Source organism: Megascapheus bottae, chromosome 26 (assembly GCF_031878675.1).
Source record: "Megascapheus bottae isolate mThoBot1 chromosome 26, mThoBot2.hap1, whole genome shotgun sequence".
Lineage (NCBI taxonomy): Eukaryota > Metazoa > Chordata > Mammalia > Rodentia > Geomyidae > Megascapheus > Megascapheus bottae.
Window position 1 is genome coordinate 487,812 of NC_143534.1, and position 16,413 is coordinate 504,224.

At 56.4% G+C, this 16,413-nt stretch overlaps 1 protein-coding gene across 1 annotated transcript in view; it reads right to left on the reverse strand.

The window, feature by feature from the left end:
- Nucleotides 1-43: 43 nt before the first annotated feature.
- The window catches only part of Pgbd5 (piggyBac transposable element derived 5), a 47,988-nt gene continuing 31,618 nt past the window's right edge, over nt 44-16,413 (reverse strand). Inside the window, exons 4-7 of the mRNA XM_090318716.1 lie at nt 5,618-5,798; nt 4,139-4,336; nt 1,362-1,467; nt 44-508 (exon numbers count right to left, since the gene is read on the reverse strand). Coding sequence (XP_090174842.1) covers nt 313-508; nt 1,362-1,467; nt 4,139-4,336; nt 5,618-5,798 — 681 coding nt within the window. The 3' untranslated portion in view covers nt 44-312. The remainder of the gene's footprint in view (nt 509-1,361; nt 1,468-4,138; nt 4,337-5,617; nt 5,799-16,413) is intronic.

Sequence of the window (16,413 nt, forward strand, 5' to 3'; positions counted from 1 at the left end):
TTTCTGCTTCCAGAACGGCTAAGGTGCTTGTCCGGGAGGGACAGGTGCCCCGCACCTCCACCCTGCCAGTCTTGCCCGTGTGACCTTGAACCGTCAGTGTCTGGGCAGAGGAGCTCCTCTGAGCGTGCTCAGGGCCTCAGTCACCTGCATGAAAAGCCGCCGGACGCAGGTCCCAGGTCTTTGGGCTTCACACGGGGCCAGCAGCCCCGCCGGGGATGCCATGTCCACATGCCCGTGACCACACAGGCCCCCGGGCCAGGCGCCGGGCAGGCTCCCTCCTCTTCCCTGCCAGGCCCAGGTGGCCGTGCAGCCTCAGGGGGCCGGGGAGGCCCCCTCCAGACCCAGCAGCTCCCTGACCAGTCTCTCCCCAAACTGCGCCCGGCTGTACCTCTTCACGTGGTAGGCGTCCGACATCTTATACAGAATGTAGGCGTTGTTGACGGCGATGCTGATGGCAAACCAGAACACCTGCTGCCAAGTCTTGTTCGGCTTGTGAGAGATGAAATACCTGTGGGCAGAGAGGACGAGACAGCTGACCTGGGCCCAGAGGCCCGGCCTTGCGGCCTGCGGACGGTCCTCGAGGGAGGGCTCGGGACAGCGGGGGCCAGCTGGGCGCTCTGTCACAGCACACTTCACTTGTGACAAAAGGAAAAGCACCTGTCAAGGGACCAGGAGGGACGGCAGGTGTCCTCGATCCGCTCTCCAGCCCTGGCCCCGCACAGCCCGCCGGCCCACGCCTGCTTCCCGAAGCCCCTCTCCACGCCCCACAGCCTCTGGTGTCCTCAGGGGGCTGCCAAGCGTGGAGCGGCCTGAGGACACCCAGCACAGCCCTCCTCTCAGTGTCCGACTCGCGCCTCCCACAAGGCGCTGAGGCCAGGGTCCTCAGGACGCCGTGCCGGGCAGCCCCACCCCACTGCAGCCCATGGAGCCTGTGCGGCCAGCACTCTAGAGGGCCAGAGTGGAGCCACCTGTCAGGGGCGACGCCGGCCAGCCCGGCCTGAGCTGGTGGAGAGCCAGCCCAGGGCCGAGGCCCGGGGGTCCACGCGACGCGGGGCAGCAGGGGGGCTGTGCATCCACAGCAGCCGTGGGCTGCTCACTGCACCCAAAAGCGAGGGCTCTGGGTCTCCAGAAGGGGACACAGGTGAGGGCTGGGCTGTGTGCCGGGACACCGCGACTGAGGTCTGGAGCGGCCAACAACTAGGCAGGCAGAGGTAGGGCAGCCAAGAGCCTCCATACCCATCTTCACCCTTGAGACCTTGATTGCTGTCCGGGGCATACCCACTGCCATGCCTCTGTCGACTGTGCCCGCCCTGCCCCGCGGACGGTGCCCGCCCTGCCCCGCGGATGGTGCCCATGCTCACCTGCTGTACTTGTCATCATATCTGCAGATGTAGCTGAGGTGGGCAGCGAAGGCCTCCACGGCCAGTGGGCAAGGAATCTCTCCACTCCGCCTCTTGACGATGACCCCTGTGGGGAGGCAGGGATGGGATGGGGTGAGTCAGAGAATGGAGGATGAGACAGGAGAATGCAGAGATGAGACAGGAGAATGGAGGATGGGACAGGAGAGTGCAGGGATGAGACAGGAGAATGCAGGGATGGGGTGGGGATGAGAGGGGAATGGAGGATGAGACAGGAGAATGGAGGATGGGACAGGAGAGTGCAGGGATGAGACAGGAGAATGCAGGGATGGGGTGGGGATGAGAGGGGAATGGAGGATGGGACAGGAGAATGGAGGATGGGACAGGAGAATGCAGGGATGGGGTGGGGATGAGAGGGGAATGGAGGATGGGACAGGAGAATGGAGGATGGGACAGGAGAGTGCAGGGATGGGACAGGAGAATGCAGGGATGGGGTGGGGATGAGAGGGGAATGGAGGATGGGACAGGAGAGTGCAGGGATGGGGTGGGGATGAGGGGAATGGAGGATGGGACAGGAGAATGGAGGATGGGACAGGAGAGTGCAGGGATGGGACAGGAGAATGCAGGGATGGGGTGGGGATGAGGGGAATGGAGGATGGGACAGGAGAGTGCAGGGATGGGACAGGAGAATGCAGGGATGGGGTGGGGATGAGGGGAATGGAGGATGGGACAGGAGAGTGCAGGGATGGGACAGGAGAATGCAGGGATGGGGTGGGGATGAGAGGGGAATGGAGGATGGGACAGGAGAGTGCAGGGATAGGGTGGGGATGAGAGAAGGGAATGGGGGGATGGGAGTAGGAGGGGTGGGGTAGGGTGGGGTGGAGGATTGGGGGACTGAGCCAGGCCTCTGTCTACCTCTGTGATGCTCAGACATCTCCATACACTCATTTACTCCACTGAACTTATCCAGGGCCACAGCACAGCACAAGTCAAATGCCCCCAGCAGGGCCTGGAGCTCCTTTTCCCCTCCCTCCCACTGGAGCGGCGCTGACCCAGCCTCTGCAGGCTAAGAAGATGTGGAAGGGCACTGACCTCCCAGCCACAGTGCCGGGAGGCTACATCATCCCGAGAGCCCCACTGGGGTGCCCGTGGGTGACAGGCCACGGCTCCCGAGGGCCACCGCTCAGGCACTAAGGTATCAGCTGGAAGGACCATCCACACTCAAGTTAAAGCGGAGCCCACCTTGCAGGGCCCCGGGAGCTCTGCCTGGTCTTGAGCCTGCACTGCTGTGGGGACACAACAGGGTGCAGGGGTGCAGAGACTGCCTGCACACCAGAGCTGGGGAGCACTGTTCCCCAGAAACAGTACCGTGTGACATGAAGGAACCCCCAGGCTGGTGACACATGGCAGCAACCACTGGTCATTGTGGAGGTACCACATCTGCCAGCTCCATGTCCTTCCCCATGACAGCCTATCCCCCATGGGCATGTCTGTGCAGCAGAGCTGTGTGCTCAGAGCTCAGGGCTCTGTGCTCAGGGTAAAGGGCTCTGTGCTCAGGGCTCAGGGCTCTGTGCTCTCTGCTCAGGGTTCAGGGCTCTGTACTCAGGGTTCAGGGTTCTGGGCTCTGTGCTCAGGATTCAGGGCTCTGTGCTCAGGGTTCAGGGCTCAGGGCTCGGGGTTCAGGGCTCTGTACTCAGGGTTCAGGGTTCTGGGCTCTGTGCTCAGGATTCAGGGCTCTGTGCTCAGGGTTCAGGGCTCAGGGCTCTGTGCTCAGGGTTCAGGGTTCAGGGCTCTGTCCTCAAGGTTCAGGGCTCTGTACTCAGGGTTCAGGGCTCAGGGCTCTGTGTTCAGGGTTCAGGGCTCTGTCCTCAAGGTTCAGGGCTCTGTGCTCAGGGTTCAGGGTTCAGGGCTCTGTCCTCAAGGTTCAGGGCTCTGTGCTCAGGGTTCAGGGCTCAGGGCTCTGTGCTCAGGGTTCAGGGCTCTGTACTCAGGGTTCAGAGTTCTATACTCAGGGCTCAGGGCTCTGTGCTCTCTGCTCAGGGTTCAGGGCTCTGTACTCAGGGTTCAGGGTTCTGGGCTCTGTGCTCAGGATTCAGGGCTCTGTACTCAGGGTTCAGGGCTCAGGGCTCGGGGTTCAGGGCTGTGTGCTCAGGGCTCAGGGCTCTGTGCTCGGGGCTCGGGGTTCAGGGTTCAGGGCTCAGGGCTCTGTGCTCTGTGCTCAGGGTTCAGGGCTCTGTGCTCAGGGCTCAGGGTTCTGGGCTCTGTGCTCAGGGTTCAGGGCTCTGTGCTCAGGATTCAGGGCTCTGTGCTCAGGGTTCAGGGTTCAGGGCTCTGTCCTCAAGGTTCAGGGCTCTGTGCTCAGGGTTCAGGGTTCAGGGCTCTGTCCTCAAGGTTCAGGGCTCTGTGCTCAGGGTTCAGGGTTCAGGGCTCTGTCCTCAAGGTTCAGGGCTCTGTGCTCAGGGTTCAGGGCTCAGGGCTCTGTGCTCAGGGTTCAGGGCTCTGTACTCAGGGTTCAGAGTTCTATACTCAGGGCTCAGGGCTCTGTGTTCTCTGCTCAGGGTTCAGGGCTCTGTACTCAGGGTTCAGGGTTCTGGGCTCTGTGCTCAGGATTCAGGGCTCTGTACTCAGGGTTCAGGGCTCAGGGCTCGGGGTTCAGGGCTGTGTGCTCAGGGCTCTGTGCTCGGGGCTCGGGGTTCAGGGTTCAGGGCTCAGGGCTCTGTGCTCTGTGCTCAGGGTTCAGGGCTCTGTGCTCAGGGTTCAGGGCTCGGTTCTGTGCTTACCCTGCTGCACAGGAGAGTAGGCGTTGGTCAGGAAGCGGAAGTGGCCCTTGTTGTACCAGCAGATGAGAGACATGTTCCCCTTGGTCTTGATGTGGTGCTGGCCCCGAGCCGGGGGCGTCGTAGGGTTGGTCAGCATGGACGGTGGGAGGCCTGTGCAGTCACTCTTCCTGCAGCTGAGGAGGCCACAACAGTAGATGCCTGGCATTGGAAGCAGAGCCACATGAGCCTGTGACGGGAGCGACCGTGGAGGCCTGACAGGTGAGGCCCTCACAGCCCTGGTCGGCAGTGGCTGAAACCCTGCCGCTGGGTCCCAAGTGTGCAGGCCACCACAGTGACGACGCTTCCAGCAGCCCATCTGCTCCAGAGTCTCCGCATCATGAGGTCAATGCATGGGCATTGAAGGAGAGGACCCGAGGCTGGTCAACCCCAGGCCAATGGGGAGGGAAGATGCAGTGGCCTCACGAGGCCCAGACCTGGAGACTTCAGGTGGCACAGCAGAAACCAGCGTCCCCGGTCATGGCAGAGGACACATGGCACTGTGCAGGGGGCTCGGGAATGTGGGATGTTTCTGAAAACAGACGCTGAGATCGTTTCACAGACCTAACTCAAATCCCTTATCCCGTCCCTTCCTCCTCGCTTGCTGTGTGCCTTCTCTAGAAGCCCGAGTGTCCAGGCCTTGGGGCCCCAGCCGGAGGGCTCAGGCTGTGCTGGGCACCCAGGTCCTCTGCTCTGCGGCCTCCATCCACCAGAAGGCAGCTCCACAGCCACACAGCCAGCCCCGAAGGCTCTGCGGACGCTCGGCACACAGGTGGAGAGGAACAGACGGAGGAGCACACGACAGACACGGAGCCCGCACGCTCCCCGGCTCCCACAACAGTAGGACGTCTCTCACCGCCTCCCTGCCACGTGCCTCACACTGAGGCAGTGAGAGGGCCCTACCCCTGCCACACAGGGTGCAGCCTGTGCTGCCCAGGCTCTGGAATGCCTGCCGAGAGCCCCGTGAGAGCCGGACACCGGCTCTGCAGAGGAGCGGAGTGCCTGTGATGAGGGGTGGTGGTGGATCGAGTAGCCCTGCTGGGCTGAGAGGACACAGCTACTCCTCCGCTCCGGGAGAAGCCCAAGGAGCCACGCCTGCCCAGCTGCCACTGCTCGGTCTCTGCTTGGTCTCTGCAAGGGCACAGAGCTCCAGCCTTTCTTGGGCCCAAGGCCATGCTGAGGTCACTGTGTCATTCTGACCACACACGCTCACTTCCAGCAGGAGTCTCACGGGAGGGAGAGCTGGCTCAGCCCTGCCCGTCCCCCCGGGGTGTCACTCGCATGACACCTGGGCTCTGCACGGCCTCAGCCTCATACAACAGGGAACTGGAAGATGGTCAGAGCTCTGTGCCGTCCATTCCCAGGACTGACCGAGCTTCCCTGTCCCCCGTGCCCAGCGGGGCCTGTGCTGGCCACCCGGCGCCCCCGCCCACCCTCACACACCTTGCTTCTCAAACTCCTCGAACAGCGTCAGGCTGGTGATGCTCGGCCCCGTGAAGATGATGTAGTTCTTGCCGGCTGCGTTCCGACACAGACTCCTGGCCACCGTGCCGTGGAGCTGGGGTTTGTTCTTCAGTGCATCCAGGCTGTCCGGACCCCCTCCCTCCTTCAGGTGAACGTAAATCTTACAGAGAAACACACAGGTCAGGGCGCTGGGGCCAGCAGCAGGCTGGAGTTCAGGCTACAGGATGCGTGCACTTTCTTCATGGTCTGAAGCCAGGGAAGACCACCCCAGCCCCCAGGCCCCCAGCCCTCTATGGTCTCCCCAGGCCCCAGTCCTCCATGGTCCCCCCATCTCTCCAGCCCTCCATGGTCCTCCAGACCCCTCAGCCCTCCATGGTCCTCCAGACCCCGCAGCCCTCCATGGTCCTCCAGACCCCACAGCCCTCCATGGTCCCCCCCCCGTCCTCCAGACCCCGCAGTCCTCCATGGTCCCCCCCTCGTCCTCCAGACCCCGCAGCCCTCCATGGTCCCCAGCCCCCCCAGTCCAAGCAGCCAGTGACTTAACCCAGGTACATTCCTTTGAAAAAAATTCAAAGTATAGAAGGAAAGTAATGACAGTGACAAGCCAATACAATCCTGGCCCTGGGGTCTCAAACCACTGAGGCAGGCCTACTTTCACCATGAACAGAAGCAAAGCTACCTCACATGTTGGGGTCCACCGTGCACAACTGTTTAGTTGGCTCTCTGCGTCCACCTGGAGGGCAGGCAGAGCAGGGAGCGGCTCCCTGCCTCACTGTGGTAAGCAGCTGGAAGGAGGTCAAGACTTTCTCGGGACCTAAGCCAAGGCTGGAACTGTGTGCATTCCCTTCCACTATTCTGCTGCTTCCTGACGGCCGCCAGAGGACAGACAGGGAGAGAGACGGGCTGTGCACCCAGCGCAGCCCCACCTGCAGCGGCCAGGAAGGAATCCCTAAGGCACTGGCTGGCATCCTAGAGCAAGCACTCTGGAGTGCCCGGGCCTCTGCACCCCTTCAGCTCTCCGCGCCTGCCCTAACTGCAGGTCAAGAGGACCCTGGAGGACCCGACAGCGGGGGCTCAAGTCCTGGAGACACACAACTGAGCACACCAGGCGACCATCAAGACCCTAGGTCAGGGATACGGTCAGATGACTGCGTGGCTCACCTGAAACACTGTCCTGTCCCTGCCGTGGCCAGTGCATGCAGCTTGGGCATCAGCTGCCACACCACAGAACAGGAGAAGGTGCTGAACCGGCTGCCCCTCCCCACGAGCACCCAGAACAGGGCTGCAGCCAGCAAACATCACCAGGACAAGGCCATAGCCACCAAACTGGAGCATTCGTGACGGAAAGTAGCACATGTGTAAGTAGAACCCAGAGGTCACCACTGACATAAAGCACATAAAAGCATGGCCTCAAAGATACCGCCAAAGGATGTGGCCTGGGGAGGCCCTAGGCTAGGCAAGCTTCCTCCACAGGGACGGGGAGCTGGCTGACCCCGGGGCCCGGACTGACGACAGCGACCACAAATGCCTACCACAGCCACCAGCCCTCGCTGGTGTCGTCAGCCCTAGTGCACACACAGGAACCCAACCAGGGCCCCGAAGAATCACAACACTTCTGTGTTCTCATGAAAGGAGCCCCAGACACACCACCACACGCGTGTTCTCATCTAAGGAGCTCCAGACACACCACCACACGTGTGTTCTCATCTAAGGATCCCCAACATACAACACCACACGTGTGTTCTCATCTAAGGAGCTCCAGACACACCACCACACGTGTGTTCTCATATAAGGATCCCCAACATACAACACCACACGTGTGTTCTCATCTAAGGAGCTCCAGACACACCACCACACGTGTGTTCTCATCTAAGGAGCCCCAAGACACACCACCACACGTGTGTTCTCATCTAAGGATCCCCAACATACAACACCACACGTGTGTTCTCATCTAAGGAGCTCCAGACAAACCACCACACGTGTGTTCTCATCTAAGGAGCTCCAAGACACACCACCACACGTGTGTTCTCATCTAAGGATCCCCAACATACAACACCACACGTGTGTTCTCATCTAAGGAGCTCCAGACACACCAACACACGTGTGTTCTCATCTAAGGAGCCCCAAGACACACCACCACACGTGTGTTCTCATCTAAGGATCCCCAACATACAACACCACACGTGTGTTCTCATCTAAGGAGCTCCAGACACACCACCACACGTGTGTTCTCATCTAAGGAGCCCCAAGACACACCACCACACGTGTGTTCTCATCTAAGGATCCCCAACATACAACACCACACGCGTGTTCTCATCTAAGGAGCCCCAGACACACCACCACACGCGTGTTCTCATCTAAGGAGCCCCAGACACACCACCACACGTGTGTTCTCATCTAAGGAGCCCCAAGACACACCACCACACGCGTGTTCTCATCGAAGGAGCTCCAGACACACCACCACACGCGTGTTCTCATCTAAGGAGCTCCAGACACACCACCACACGCGTGTTCTTATCAAAGGAGCTCCAGACACACCACCACACACGTGTTCTCATCTAAGGAGCTCCACACACACCACCACACGTGTGTTCTCATCTAAGGATCCCCAAGACACAACACCACACGTGTGTTCTCATCTAAGGATCCCCAAGACACACCACACGTGTGTTCTCATCTAAGGATCCACAAGACACAACACCACACGTGTGTTCTCATCTAAGGATCCCCAAGACACAACACCACACGTGTGTTCTCATCTAAGGAGCTCCAGACACACCACCACACACGTGTTGTCATCTAAGGAGCCCCAAGACACACCACCACATGTGTGTTCTCATCTAAGGAGCTCCAGACACACCACCACACGCGTGTTCTCACCTAAAGAGTCCCAGACACACCACCACATGTGTGTTCTCATCTAAGGAGCCCCAAGACACACCACCACACGTGTGTTCTCACCTAAGGAGTCCCAAGACACAACAACACACGTGTGTTCTCATATAAGGATCCCCAAGACACACCACCACACGTGTGTTCTCATCTAAGGATCCCCAAGACACACCACCACACGCGTGTTCTCATCTAAGGAGCCCCAAGACACACCACCACACGTGTGTTCTCATCTAAGGATCCCCAAGACACACCACCACACGCGTGTTCTTATCTAAGGAGCTCCAGACACACCACCACACGTGTGCTCTCATCTAAGGAGCCCCAAGACACACCACCACATGTGTGTTCTCATCTAAGGAGCCCCAAGACACACCACCACACGTGTGTTCTCATCTAAGGAGCTCCAGACACACCACCACACGCGTGTTCTTATCAAAGGAGCTCCAGACACACCACCACACACGTGTTCTCATCTAAGGAGCTCCACACACACCACCACACGTGTGTTCTCATCTAAGGATCCCCAAGACACAACACCACACGTGTGTTCTCATCTAAGGATCCCCAAGACACACCACACGTGTGTTCTCATCTAAGGATCCAGAAGACACAACACCACACGTGTGTTCTCATCTAAGGATCCCCAAGACACAACACCACACGTGTGTTCTCATCTAAGGAGCTCTAGACACACCACCACACACGTGTTGGCATCTAAGGAGCCCCAAGACACACCGCCACATGTGTGTTCTCATCTAAGGAGCTCCAGACACACCACCACACGTGTGTTCTCATCTAAGGAGCTCCAAACACACCACCACACGTGTGTTCTCATCTAAGGAGCTCCAAGACACACCACCACACGCGTGTTCTCACCTAAGGAGTCCCAGACACACCACCACACGTGTGTTCTCATCTAAGGAGCCCCAAGACACACCACCACACGTGTGTTCTCACCTAAGGAGTCCCAAGACACAACAACACACGTGTGTTCTCATATAAGGATCCCCAAGACACACCACCACACACGTGTTCTCATCTAAGGAGCCCCAAGACACACCACCACACGTGTGTTCTCATCTAAGGATCCCCAAGACACACCACCACACGCGTGTTCTCATCTAAGGAGCTCCAGACACACCACCACACATGTGTTCTCATCTAAGGATCCCCCAGACACACCACCACACGCGTGTTCTCATCTAAGGATCCCCAAGACACACCACCACACGTGTGTTCTCATCTAAGGATCCCCAAGACACACCACCACACGCGTGTTCTCATCTAAGGAGCTCCAGACACACCACCACACATGTGTTCTCATCTAAGGATCCCCCAGACACACCACCACACGCGTGTTCTCATCTAAGGATCCCCAAGACACAACACCACACGCGTGTTCTCATCTAAGGAGCCCCAAGACACACCAACACACGTGTGTTCTCATCTAAGGATCCCCAAGACACACCACCACACGCGTGTTCTCATCTAAGGAGCTCCAGACACACCACCACACGTGTGTTCTCATCTAAGGATCCCCCAGACACAACACCACATGCGTGTTCTCATCTAAGGAGCTCCAGACACACCACCACACGTGTGTTCTCATCTAAGGAGCCCCAGACACAACACCACACGTGTGTTCTCATCTAAGGATCCCCAAGACACACCACACGTGTGTTCTCATCTAAGGATCCCCAAGATAAAACACCACATGCGTGTTCTTATCTAAGGAGTCCCAAGACACAACACCACACGTGTGTTCTCATCTAAGGATCCCCAAGACACACCACCACACGCGTGTTCTTATCTAAGGAGCTCCAGACACACCACCACACGTGTGTTCTCATCTAAGGAGCCCCAAGACACACCACCACACGTGTGTTCTCATCTAAGGAGCCCCAAGACACACCACCACACGTGTGTTCTCATCTAAGGATCCCCAAGACACGCCACCACACGCGTGTTCTCATCTAAGGAGCTCCAGACACACCACCACACGCGTGTTCTCATCTAAGGATCCCCCAGACACACCACCACACGTGTGTTCTCATCTAAGGAGCCCCAGACACACCACCACATGTGTGTTCTCATCTAAGGAGCCCCAGACACACCACCACACGTGTGTTCTCATCTAAGGAGCCCCAGACACACCACCACATGTGTGTTCTCATCTAAGGAGCCCCAGACACACCACCACATGTGTGTTCTCATCTAAGGAGCTCCAGACACACCACCACACGTGTGTTCTCATCTAAGGATCCCCAAGACACACCACCACACGTGTGTTCTCATCTAAGGATCCCCAAGACACACCACCACACGTGTGTTCTCATCTAAGGAGCCCCAAGACACACCACCACACGCGTGTTCTCATCTAAGGATCCCCAAGACACACCACCACACGCGTGTTCTCATCTAAGGAGCCCCAAGACACACCACCACATGCGTGTTCTCATCTAAGGATCCCCAAGACACACCACCACACGTGTGTTCTCATCTAAGGATCCCCAAGACACACCACACGTGTGTTCTCATCTCAGGATCCCCAAGATTAAACACCACACGCGTGTTCTTATCTAAGGAGCCCCAGACACACCACCACACGTGTGTTCTCATCTAAGGAGTCCCAAGACACAACACCACACGTGTGTTCTCATCTAAGGATCCCCAAGACACACCACCACACGCGTGTTCTTATCTAAGGAGCTCCAGACACACCACCACACGCGTGTTCTCATCTAAGGAGTCCCAAGACACAACACCACACGTGTGTTCTCATCTAAGGATCCTCAAGACACACCACCACACGCGTGTTCTTATCTAAGGAGCTCCAGACACACCACCACACGTGTGTTCTCAGCTAAGGATCCCCAAGACACACCACCACACGTGTGTTCTCATCTAAGGATCCCCAAGACACACCACCACACGTGTGTTCTCATCTAAGGAGCCCCAAGACACACCACCACACGCGTGTTCTCATCTAAGGAGCTCCAGACACACCACCACACGTGTGTTCTCATCTAAGGAGCTCCAGACACACCACCACACGTGTGTTCTCATCTAAGGATCCCCAAGACACACCACACGTGTGTTCTCATCTAAGGATCCCCAAGATAAAACACCACACGCGTGTTCTTATCTAAGGAGCCCCAGACACACCACCACACGTGTGTTCTCATCTAAGGAGTCCCAAGACACAACACCACACGTGTGTTCTCATCTAAGGATCCCCAAGACACACCACCACACGCGTGTTCTTATCTAAGGAGCTCCAGACACACCACCACACGCGTGTTCTCATCTAAGGAGTCCCAAGACACAACACCACACGTGTGATCTCATCTAAGGACCCCCAGACACACCACCACACGTGTGATCTCATCTAAGGAGCCCCAGACACACCACCACACGTGTGATCTCATCTAAGGAGCTCCAGACACACCACCACACGTGTGCTCTCATCTAAGGATCCCCAAGACACACCACCAAACGTGTGTTCTCATCTAAGGATCCCCAAGACACACCACCACACACGTGTTCTCATCTAAGGAGCTCAAGACACACCACCACACGTGTGTTCTCATCTAAGGAGCCCCAAGACACACCACCACAGGTGTGTTCTCATCTAAGGAGCCCCAAGACACAACACCACACGTGTGTTCTCATCTAAGGAGCTCCAGACACACCACCACACACGTGTTGTCATCTAAGGAGCCTCAAGACACACCACCACACGTGTGTTCTCATCTAAGGAGCTCCAGACACACCACCACACGTGTGTTCTCATCTAAGGAGCTCCAGACACACCACCACACGTGTGTTCTCATCTAAGGAGCTCCAAGACACACCACCACACGCGTGTTCTCACCTAAGGAGTCCCAGACACACCACCACATGTGTGTTCTCATCTAAGGAGCCCCAAGACACACCACCACACGTGTGTTCTCACCAAAGGAGTCCCAAGACACAACACCACACGTGTGTTCTCATCTAAGGATCCCCAAGACACACCACCACACGTGTGTTCTCATCTAAGGAGCTCCAGACACACCACCACACGTGTGTTCTCATCTAAGGAGCTCCAGACACACCACCACACGCGTGTTCTCATCTAAGGAGTCCCAAGACACAACACCACACGTGTGTTCTCATCTAAGGATCCCCAAGACACACCACCACACGCGTGTTCTTATCTAAGGAGCTCCAGACACACCACCACACGTGTGTTCTCATCTAAGGATCCCCAAGACACACCACCACACGTGTGTTCTCATCTAAGGATCCCCAAGACACACCACCACACGTGTGTTCTCACCTAAGGATCCCCAAGACACACCACCACACGCGTGTTCTCATCTAAGGATCCCCAAGAGACACCACCACACGTGTGTTCTCATCTAAGGATCCCCAAGACACACCACACGTGTGTTCTCATCTAAGGATCCCCAAGATAAAACACCACACGCGTGTTCTTATCTAAGGAGCCCCAGACACACCACCACACGTGTGTTCTCATCTAAGGAGCCCCAGACACACCACCACACGCGTGTTCTCATCTAAGGAGTCCCAAGACACAACACCACACGTGTGTTCTCAACCAAGGATCCCCAAGACACACCACCACACGCGTGTTCTTATCTAAGGAGCTCCAGACACACCACCACACGCGTGTTCTCATCTAAGGAGTCCCAAGACACAACACCACACGTGTGTTCTCATCTAAGGATCCCCAAGACACACCACCACACGCGTGTTCTTATCTAAGGAGCTCCAGACACACCACCACACGTGTGTTCTCATCTAAGGAGCCCCAGACACACCACCACATGTGTGTTCTCATCTAAGGAGCCCCAGACACACCACCACACGTGTGTTCTCATCTAAGGAGCTCCAAGACACACCACCACACGCGTGTTCTCACCTAAGGAGTCCCAGACACACCACCACATGTGTGTTCTCATCTAAGGAGCCCCAAGACACACCACCACACGTGTGTTCTCACCTAAGGAGTCCCAAGACACACCACCACACGCGTGTTCTCATCTAAGGATCCCCAAGAGACACCACCACACGTGTGTTCTCATCTAAGGATCCCCAAGACACACCACACGTGTGTTCTCATCTAAGGATCCCCAAGATAAAACACCACACGCGTGTTCTTATCTAAGGAGCCCCAGACACACCACCACACGTGTGTTCTCATCTAAGGAGCCCCAGACACACCACCACACGCGTGTTCTCATCTAAGGAGTCCCAAGACACACCACCACACGCGTGTTCTCATCTAAGGAGCTCCAGACACACCACCACACATGTGTTCTCATCTAAGGAGTCCCAGACACACCACCACACGTGTGTTCTCATCTAAGGATCCCCAAGACACACCACCACACGTGTGTTCTCATCTAAGGAGCACCAGACACACCACCACACGTGTGTTCTCATCTAAGGAGCCCCAGACACACCACCACACGTGTGTTCTCATCTAAGGATCCCCAAGACACACAACCACATGTGTGTTCTCATCTAAGGATCCCCAAGACACACCACCACATGCGTGTTCTCATCTAAGGAGCTCCAGACACAACACCACACGTGTGTTCTCATGTAAGGATCCCCAAGACACACCACCACACGTGTGTTCTCATCTAAGGAGCCCCAAGACACACCACCACACGCGTGTTCTTATCTAAGGAGCCCCAGACATACCACCACACGTGTGTTCTCATCTAAGGATCCCCAAGACACACCACCACACGCGTGTTCTCATCTAAGGAGCTGCAGACACACCACCACACATGTGTTCTCATCTAAGGAGTCCCAGACACACCACCACACCCGTGTTCTCAACTAAGGAGCACCAGACACACCACCACACGTGTGTTCTCATCTAAGGAGCCCCAGACACACCACCACACGTGTGTTCTCATCTAAGGATCCCCAAGACACACCACCACATGTGTGTTCTCATCTAAGGATCCCCAAGACACACCACCACATGCGTGTTCTCATCTAAGGAGCTCCAGACACACCACCACACGTGTGTTCTCATCTAAGGATCCCCAAGACACACCACCACACGTGTGTTCTCATCTAAGGAACCCCAAGACACACCACCACACGCGTGTTCTTATCTAAGGAGCCCCAGACATACCACCACACGTGTGTTCTCATCTAAGGATCCCCAAGACACACCACCACACATGTGTTCTCATCTAAGGAGCTCCAGACACACCACCACACATGTGTTCTCATCTAAGGAGTCCCAGACACACCACCACACCCGTGTTCTCATCTAAGGAGCACCAGACACACCACCACACGTGTGTTCTCATCTAAGGAGCCCCAGACACACCACCACACGTGTGTTCTCATCTAAGGATCCCCAAGACACACCACCACATGTGTGTTCTCATCTAAGGATCCCCAAGACACACCACCACATGCGTGTTCTCATCTAAGGAGCTCCAGACACACCACCACACGTGTGTTCTCATCTAAGGATCCCCAAGACACACCACCACACGCGTGTTCTTATCTAAGGATCCCCAAGACACACCACCACACGTGTGTTCTCATCTAAGGATCCCCAAAACACACCACCACACGCGTGTTCTTATCTAAGGAGCCCCAGACATACCACCACACGTGTGTTCTCATCTAAGGAGTCCCAATACACACCAACACACGAGTGTTCTCATCTAAGGATCCCCAAGACACACCACCACACGTGTGTTCTCATCTAAGGAGCCCCAAGACACACCACCACACACGTGTTCTTATCTAAGGAGCTCCAGACACACCACCACACGCGTGTTCTCATCTAAGGAGTCCCAAGACACAACACCACACGTGTGTTCTCATCTAAGGATCCCCAAGACACACCACCACACGCGTGTTCTTATCTAAGGAGCTCCAGACACACCACCACACGTGTGTTCTCATCTAAGGAGTCCCAAGACACAACACCACACGTGTGTTCTCATCTAAGGATCCCCAAGACACACCACCACACGCGTGTTCTTATCTAAGGAGGTCCAGACACACCACCACACGTGTGTTCTCATCTAAGGAGCCCCAGACACACCACCACACCCGTGTTCTCATCTAAGGAGCACCAGACACACCACCATACGTGTGTTCTCATCTAAGGAGCCCCAAGACACACCACCACACGTGTGTTCTCATCTAAGGAGCTCCAGACACACCACCACACATGTGTTCTCATCTAAGGATCCCCAAGACACACCACCACACGTGTGTTCTCATCTAAGGATCCCCAAGACACACCACCACACGCGTGTTCTCATCTAAGGAGCTCCAGACACACCACCACACGTGTGTTCTCATCTAAGGATCCCCAAGACACACCACCACACGTGTGTTCTCATCTAAGGATCCCCAAGACACACCACCACATGTGTGTTCTCATCTAAGGAGCTCCAGACACACCACCACATGCGTGTTCTCATCTAAGGAGCCCCAGACACACCACCACACGTGTGTTCTCATCTAAGGAGCCCCAGACACACCACCACATGTGTGTTCTCATCTAAGGATCCCCAAGACACACCACCACACGCGTGTTCTCATCTAAGGAGCTCCAGACACACCACCACACGTGTCTTCTCATCTAAGGAGCTCCAGACACACCACCACACGTGTGTTCTCATCTAAGGAGCCCCAGACACACCATCACACGTGTGTTCTCATCTAAGGAGCCCCAAGACACACCACCACATGTGTGTTCTCAGCTAAGGAGCTCCAGACACACCACCACACGTGTGTTCTTATCTAAGGATCCCCAAGACACACCACCACACGTGTGTTCTCATCTAAGGATCCCCAAGACACACCACCACACGTGTGTTCTC